Source organism: Varanus komodoensis, unplaced genomic scaffold, assembly GCF_004798865.1.
Source record: "Varanus komodoensis strain SLA01 unplaced genomic scaffold, ASM479886v1 scaffold60, whole genome shotgun sequence".
Lineage (NCBI taxonomy): Eukaryota > Metazoa > Chordata > Lepidosauria > Squamata > Varanidae > Varanus > Varanus komodoensis.
This window is the reverse complement of record NW_025336223.1, coordinates 4331177-4339641: the sequence shown is the minus strand read 5'-3', so window position 1 is coordinate 4339641 and position 8465 is coordinate 4331177. Positions and strand designations below refer to the sequence as shown.

Here is an 8465-nt window from a genome sequence, read left to right as displayed (position 1 = left end):
TTTATTTTATTTTTCGATTTATATTCTGCCTTTTTCCTACAAAGAGCTCAAGACAGCTTATATCATTCTCCTCCTCCATCTTATCCCCACAACAACAACCCTGTGAGGTAGGTTGTGCTGAGAGTCTGTGACTGGCCCAAAGTCACCCAGTTGGCTCCATGGCTGAGCGGGGACTAGAACCCAGATTGCCTGAGTCCCAGTCCCATGCTCTTAGCCACTACACCACACTGACTCTCTCATTCTTATGGGATGTGAGCGTGTGATGACCCCAAATGATACTTAGAAATAAGAAACAGGGGTATGCATGCCCCCCTCCCTCCAGGAAAGTGTCCCATGCCAACAATTGCCAATCCATAAAGGATGGAGGTATTGCAGCCTAGACTAAGCTCTGGGCATCATGCACTGACAAAATAGGAACATATTCTCTGTGAGACGCCTTAGGTCATACGTCACCCACATGAAGCACAGGGTTGGATGCAATATGGGGCACCTCAAAGGCAACAGTCTGCTTGTATCCATGGATGATTTGGGGTGGGCCAAAGGTTCTTGTGAAGTGCTCCTCCAAGGGCTATAACCATAACTGCATTTGCCATTGCCGTGGGCCCAGCAGACTTGACCGTGTCTTGTTCCTAAAAGAAAAGCTGGGCCTGCACATGATGCTGGGGCATCTGAGAGTGATGGGGGAAAGGGTTCCCACTAAAATTACAGCATTCACTGGCTCTGGCCCACAGATGCCTATGGAAAGCATTCTGCTTTCCGCCACTCCATACAAGTATCTGCACACAGAGACCAAAGAGATTGCTGGCAGGGAGAGTTGGGATAATCAGAAAAATAGAGTAAGGTAGGGTGGGAATGTTAAATTTATATTTATTTATCTATCACTTTTGTATACCATCACAATAGCCCCATGGCTCCCTGGACTGTGGACGTAACAAAACTGTAAGACAGCATAACCACATAAATAAAACAATTAAAACATTAATATCAATAAACAATAAAACAATACAACATCCTCATCACAGCAAGGGGGCCAAGCAGTAGCATACATTAATATACCGGATAAATCTTAAAAGCTCACAATTAAAATACCAAATTTACTAGTGAAAATGCCAGTCTTGTCAAGCCAGAGAATCACAAAGATATGCTGCCTCCCTGGCACCAAAATGAGTTGTGTGCACCAACAAATTCACACAACCCACTGACAAATACCCCTTCCTTCTCTTCCACATGGAACTAGCAACTTGTCCATGAGAAACTTCGCTGAAATAACATCAGACTTCAAAGCTCTAGGAAGGAGTATCAAAAACACTGGGGTCCAGATAGCCTTCGCCCCAATCTTATCAGTATGTGGAAGAGGAACTGTTAGGGAAAGAAAAAATCCTTCAAGTGAATGACTGCCTACAATGGTGGTGCTGTAAAGAGAGACTTGGGACTCTGGGACCCCAAGCTAAGGTTCCTGAGATGGACTACTGATAAATGATGGGCTGTACCTCACAAAGAACAGGGAGCATGTCTTTGGCCACTGCATGAAAAAGTTCATCAGGAGGGCTTTAAACTGAAACATGTATTTCAACAGAGAAAAAACTTCAAGTGGGAAAATGTTGCAAAGACCTGTAACGTTTAAACCAGAAATATTTCTGTTAGGCTTTCTCCCGGATGATATTGATAAACAATAGACTTGACTTTGCATGTAATAACAGCGGCGAGGATCGCATATGCACAGTGTTGGAGAAATGAAGAGCTACCGGCTGAGATTTGATCTTGAACAAGATATTGGACTGTGCAGAAATGGACAGACTGATTTTATCTCTTAAGGAAAAAGAAGATACAGTTTACTACCGAACATGGGACTTTTTCTGTCAATGGCTACAGAATCAGAACTCTAATTCGGGCTGAAATACATAGCATTTGTAGAGAGAAATAAGACTGTACACAGTATGTTTGAAGTCTTTGGAATAATTATTTGTTTAGTGAGTAGAAAACAATAAAACTTTGAAACACAAAAAAAACCCTCAAGCATGGCCCAACGGCAGTCTTCCAAAACACACAGAAAGAAAACCAGAGCACAACAAGAATGAACTTTGATGTCTCTACACCAGTGCCCAGAGTATGGGAAACAAGCAACACAAACTTGAGCTCCTAATACATGAAGGCAATTACGATCTTACAGGAAGAACTGAAACTTGGTGGGATGACTCACATGACTGGAACTCTGTTCAAGAAAGAGAGAGAGGACAAAAATGGAGGTGGAGTCACACAGGAATTGATATTCCAAAAAGACCCATATATCTGCACAGAACTACAAAAACTTAAATAATACGTTAAATAAGTTAACTTAAATAATGGAAGAGGAAACAATTCCAAACTCTTGGAAGCAATCCATGATAGTATTAGTAGCAAAACCTAATAAAGACGTTACAAACCCTGGATCTTACAGACCAATATCTCTTATTAATCAAGATGCTAAGATTTTTACAGCTATATTGGTAAACAGATTGAATAAATTTATAGATATATAATGATCAATGTGGGTTTATAAGAGGTCAACAAATGTCAGATGTAGTAAGGGGAGTATTAAATATTAACTATTATATTGAGAAGCAAAACATAAAGGCAAGTATATTAGCATTAGATATATTTAAAGCCTTTGATTGTGCGGAATGGCCAACAATGAAGATTCTAACAGAAAAGATGGGATTTGGAATAAAATTTAAGAAAAAAATAAATCAATTATATTTGGAAAATCTGGCAAAAATAATTGTAATTGATGGTATTACAGAAACAATAACGTTAAGCCGAGGAACGAGACAGGGTTGCCCTTTATCCCCAATATTATATGCATTAATGATGGAAGTCCTGGCAAATGCAATTAGAAATGATATACAGATAGAAGGAATTGGAGTATGTCAGAAAATTAAAATTAATTTATTTGCAGATGATACATTGTTAACATTTCAAGATCTATAAATACTATAGAGAGAAAATATTCACATTTAAAGGAATTTGGGAAGTATAGTGGGTTGCAAGTAAACTGGGGAAAATTGGAAATGACGTTATATAATCATAATAGTGAAGAATTGGATATATTAAAAGAAAAGTATATATTAAAAATAGTAGACAGTATTAGATATTTAGGAATTGATATTCCAAAAAATAGTCAAGAATTAAAAACTAAAAATTATGAGAAGTTAAAGGAGGATATAAAAGATAAAATTGGAAAATAAGAAAAGGTAAAAATATCATGGTCTGGAAGAATAGCAGTAATAAAAATGAAAATTTTCCCAAAGATTAAGGTTTTTTTCTGGATGTTTCCAATTAAGTTTTATGATCAAGAATTAAAGGAAATACAGAAGTTATTGGAGGAATATTGTAATGGAGGGAAGAGAGCAAGAATAAGTACTATGGTATGAATCACAAAAAAAGGAGGGCTGGGTATTCCAGATGTTAAAAAATATTGGGTTGCAAACCAATTAAAGATAGTTTCGTATATTATAGCCAAAGAAAAGAAGTAATATGGGGTGATATTGAATTAAAAGAATTAAGGGAAATAGTTGATCATTGGAGAGCCAATCCATATGAACCCACTTCCTGGCAACAGGACTGGTCGCTGGAGACTGGGTACCTGTGTTCAGAGGGTTGCCCCTCACTCTTATGTTGCGGATGAGTGGATGCGCGAGTGGCAGAACAACCCACCTCACAAGCTTATGAGAGTCCTGCACATGATTCTCTGGAGGTGTTCAATGCCCCTAGTCCTGCTAGGACTATACATAAAACAAGTGTTGCTGCTTTACACACTGACATTAGCACCTCCGCCCCAAGGCACTGAAATCGGGAAGGAAGTTTGATACAGTAAAGTGGGCATACCCCCCACTCTTGATAGGCCTGGGCAGGCCTTAGACATCTACCCAGAGAAGCAGGAAAGACTGACAAAAAAGCGCTATTTGGCATTTTAATATAGAAAAAAGAGATAATGCCACAAATGATCTGGGATTGTATTTTAGAAATTTTAGTCAACAATTTGTGGTAAAGGAAGAAAAGCTGAATCCAGGAAACTGATTTGCAAACTAGCTACATCTGGCATATATTTCATTCCGATTTTGTTCATCAAAGCAAGGAGCAGAAGGGGGAACATGACGCAGAACCTGAAGTCCCACTCCCAATCAGTGGAAACTGATTGCTCAGCAACCTTTTCCTGGCTTTTGAGACTGCATCAGTACCACCCACAGGTATTTCAAGCCCCACTTCCTTTGCAACCTCAATGATTGGAAAAGTATTTTTAAAGAATAAAAAACTAGAGGGCTGGATCTTCCGAATGAGGAGTTATGAATTCTTTGTCGGTTATTGCAGCAAGTTCAGAAAAGAGTACAGTCAGTCCCACAATACATCACATTCTCTCTGACAAAATACAAGAATGTCCAAGTTGTTAATCAAAGCAAATGCTGAGCTGCTTTTGATTTAAAGAGCAAGATGTTCCTATCCCAACTGGTGCTTCCAAAACAACACACAAGTTCCATGGCACAGTCTTCGGTCAAGATCTGGGTTATTTTCTCTGCCATGTTCCCATTGATGGTGAGTGATCGGAAATGGTCAAAGTCACTCCTGCCCAGTTTCCGCAGGCGCCGGGCAGCTGCTCGGTAACACTTCCACGGCTGTGGTTCAATGAGCAAATATATACATTTAGAGGCAAGGCAGGACAACAACTTGACTAGACCACTGTCCCCATGATTCAGATGGATCCACATGGTCACAGACATACAGAAGCAAATGTCAAACGTCGAACGGCCAAACCTGCTCAAATAGCAGCTCAGCAGCGCTTCTCTTGCACTGGAGTCCATGATGTCAAGGGTGGCATAGGAAATGGAGCCAGGGAAGGGGCTGCATTGCTTGGCTCTTTCAATCAGCCCAGCATCAATGTCACAGCACAGGAGCCTTAGATCCTTCCCAGCCATAGAATGTTCTGGGCTGATTTTGCTCTCCTGCAACTCACTAAGGTGTCTGTAAAGGGCAATGCTGAGCTCCTGAAGAGAAAAGGAAAAAAGAAGACTTTCAGTATGCATGTTTCGCTCTAACATCTTCTACAACAGAGATGGCTGTCCAGCTTCTGGGGCAGCCTTAATTTGCCCTTACCAAAGTTTAATCAAGATGCATAGAATAACAATAGATTTGCTCAAACATCATTATTCTTCACTGTATAAACAAACATGTTTGTTTTTTGCATATATGTAAAAAAGGGATGTAGTGGCGCAGTGGGTTAAACCACTGAGGTGCTGGGCTGGTTGATCGAAAGGTCGACAGTTTGAATCTGCACATGAGGTAAGTTCCCATACTCTGTCCCAGCTCCTGCCAACCTTGCAGTTCGAAAGCATGCAAATGTAAGTAGATGAAAAGGTACCACTTTGGTCGGAAGGTAACAGCGTCCCGTGAACTTTGGTGTTTAGTCATGCCGACCACATGACCACGGAAGCTGTTGGTGGACAAACGCTGGCTCCCTCGGCTAGGAAATGGAGATGAGCGCTGCCCCCTAGAGTCAGGCATGACTGGACTTTAACGTCACGGGGTAACCTTTACCTTTACCAATCTTAAAAACATCCCTCTTGGATCAAGCAAACCCCAGTCCAGCATTCTATTTCCAACAAAAGCCACATGAATAACTCCAGGATTTGTCTAATCCTATTATAAACTAAGATATCTATGATACGTCTGAGGAGTCCTAAACTCCACAGCCACTGCAGTGGAAATAAGCCACATGGGTTCCGCCAGATGCTACTGGATCATTCTTCCCATGATACCTGATCATGTTGGCTGAGACCAATGGGAGCAGACTCCAACAACAGCTGGAGGGCACAGGTGCCTCACTCCTCAATGTTAACTTACTCTTTGAAGGCCCATAACTTCGGTAGGGGGTCCCATTGAATAATAAAGCTTCTCAGATCACAACTAAGAGCACAAGCCAAGACAGGATGCAGCATGCATTCATGGTAAAAGTCATGAGACAGCACCTTTTAATGACAAGATGTAGCCCTAAAAGAGTTATTTAAGCATCTATAAGAAAAAAAGCCTGGCTGGATAAGGCCAAAGGTCCATCTCATCTAGCCTCCCCCTGGTAGCTAGTTAGGTGCTTCCAGGAACCTCCTATGCAGGGCTTGAAAACAACCACCCTCCTCCACAACTTGTATCTTGTTTCAGAACATGGTGATTTCACACAACCACCCACCATGACTACTAGCCATTGACAGACATATCATTTCAAACAAACTCCCTTTTGAAGCCATCTAAATTAGTGGCCCATAAATTAATTCTGTGAATTGTGTGGGAAAGCTCTTCACTTTGTCTATGAAGAATCTACTACCAGCACATTTCTATGAACGAACCCAATTATTAGTATTGTGCAGGTGAGGAGGGCAGGGAGAGTTAGCCTTTCTTCATTCTCTTTGGTTCCGTCAATTGCAGGAAACTATTTGTCCCTGCAAAAGAAGCAGCCACCTCTCTGCCACAGTGATGATGACCCTATTCTGCGCAAGTAAGGTGTAAGCACTGAAAAGAGCCATGCAAGGAACTTGTCGGTTTAGTTAAAGGGTGCACATGCACGCATGCGCTTGCACATCCATGACCACTTCTTAACATTAAGGTATGTATCATGACACCCCCCTGCACTCCTTTCTTCCTCCAAGTGCCAAAGACTGTTTCTCTCCCCTGCACCCCCAGGAAAGGTAGAGTGGAGAAAAACTCGGCCAATCAATCAGGTCAGCACATTAGTACAACCGTTACTGTGTCCACCTTTACGGTGTACTTCTCCTCGGGAAAACTGCTGCACCTCTTGAATTCCCACTCGGCAGCAAAACATGGGAAAGAAGGCTGGAACACTACTCACTAGACACTTACGATACCCTTCCTTTCCCTTCCCTCCCCACCCCACCGATCTCTCTGTCTCTCTCACCCCCGAATTGCACCCCACGTCCAGCCCCAAAAGGGGCCCCGTACGCGGATTTGGGAACAGCTCGCTCAGCAGCGCGGCGGGCAGGAGGCGAACGCGCCCCTCCGGCGGGTGGAAGCGGGAATAGTCCGGGAAGTTCCCGAATGGCGCCGCCCCACCGGGGAGAACCGGCAGCTCCGCGCCCCCGTGGGTCTTACAGCACTCGCGCTTGGGCGCCGTCATCTCGGCAGAAGCAATTGCTGCAGCGTCCGGCTAGGAAACAAGTCGAGGAGCAACAAAGGTTCCGGGCAATGCGGACGGGAGAAGAGGATTCCGGAAACGAGGGGGCATGGGAAGGTATGTTTATTATCTCATTAATAATAAGAAGAGGGTGTTAGGAGAGCTCTGACGGGTATTTGGACTCCTTACTCTTAATGTTTCCTCATGTAACACTCCTTGTAGATCGATGTGCTATAGGCCAAGAGTGCAGCCCTAACCATGTTTCGATAGAACCGGCTCACAATAACTGGAGCATGCTGGGAATTGTAGGCTTTGTTTCTGCCTGAGCCTGCGCAGATTGCTCATCAAATCTGGTTTCAGTGAGTAAGGCGTTGCTGCGTTATTTGAACATACATCCCATTGAGCTCGAAGGGATATCCTTGGGAGTAAGCCTCACAGACAGTAAAAATACAGGGAAAATATCCAGGGTACTGTAAAGAAGCTCTTTTGATTAGTATCTCACCTTGTTACTTTTGTGTAATGCCTGTAAACGTGCTGGTGGGTGGGCTGGAAATTGATTTAATCCCCATTAGTGTGGGATGATTGTATTAGTCATAAACACCAAATAAATAATGTGTCGACCATGTTAATCAAAAGATGGGAAGTGGCTACCTAATTTGTTTAAAACCAGTGGTCAGCACAGTATAGTTGTTACGTGCTGTCTTACAATGACCCTAGGATTGAGTGACCTCCAAAAGGTCATGCCCTTGACAGCTGTTCTTGTAAACGTAAGACTGGCATCCTTCAGCACAATATTGCTTTTGTTTATACCCTACCTTTCTGTTTCAGAAATTCAAGGTTGCTTAGCAGGACTTCATCATCACCAGCACCATCATACAATAGATACATCATTCAAATTAACCCAAATCAAAATAAGTGGTACTTTTTTTAAGAATAGAAGAAGCCAGTTTACAAGTTATTGAAAAGGCCGCTCCTTGAAAAGCCAGTTGAAATAATATTTAAGAAATATTAAAATGTTTAACAAAAAGCAAGCAGCAGCGAGGTCTAGCAAATCTCCCTTGGGAAGGAAGATGTTCCAAATTTTGAGTGCTACAAGGGAAATGACCTCCTATCTTGCAATCCCAATGGTATGTCTGATGGTTGGAAACATAGAGCAGGCTACAGAAGTGGAGTGTGTAGGCCTGTCTGCATGGGAGGAAATTCTTGAAGTTCTGTGGTCCCAAGCTTGTGAAGCAAAGCAAGTGAAGCCCATGGACCTGCTACCAGCATCTGCTGGCCAGGTGAAGCCCTCATGTTGGAGGTTCTACAGAAA

The 8465-nt window shown here is 42.5% G+C and overlaps 1 protein-coding gene across 1 annotated transcript; it reads right to left on the bottom strand.

Moving 5' to 3' along the window:
• Positions 1 to 3974: 3974 nt before the first annotated feature.
• On the bottom strand, positions 3975 to 7216 carry BCDIN3D (BCDIN3 domain containing RNA methyltransferase). The gene is made up of 2 exons (XM_044449787.1): positions 6938 to 7216; positions 3975 to 5018 (listed from the first exon to the last, which is right to left on the bottom strand). Exons 1-2 carry the CDS (start codon positions 7154 to 7156, stop codon positions 4428 to 4430), a joined length of 810 nt encoding a protein of 269 aa, XP_044305722.1. The 5' UTR covers positions 7157 to 7216; the 3' UTR covers positions 3975 to 4427.
• Between the last annotated feature and the right edge of the window lie 1249 nt (positions 7217 to 8465).

Coding starts and splice junctions, on each gene's coding strand:
- BCDIN3D (XM_044449787.1), bottom strand. CDS start 7,156: ATGACGGCGCCCAAGCGCGAGTGCTGTAAGACCCACGGGGGCGCGGAG. Junction 5,019..6,937: donor ACGTGGGGTGCAATTCGGGG/GTGAGAGAGACA, acceptor TTTTCTCTTCAG/GAGCTCAGCATTGCCCTTTA.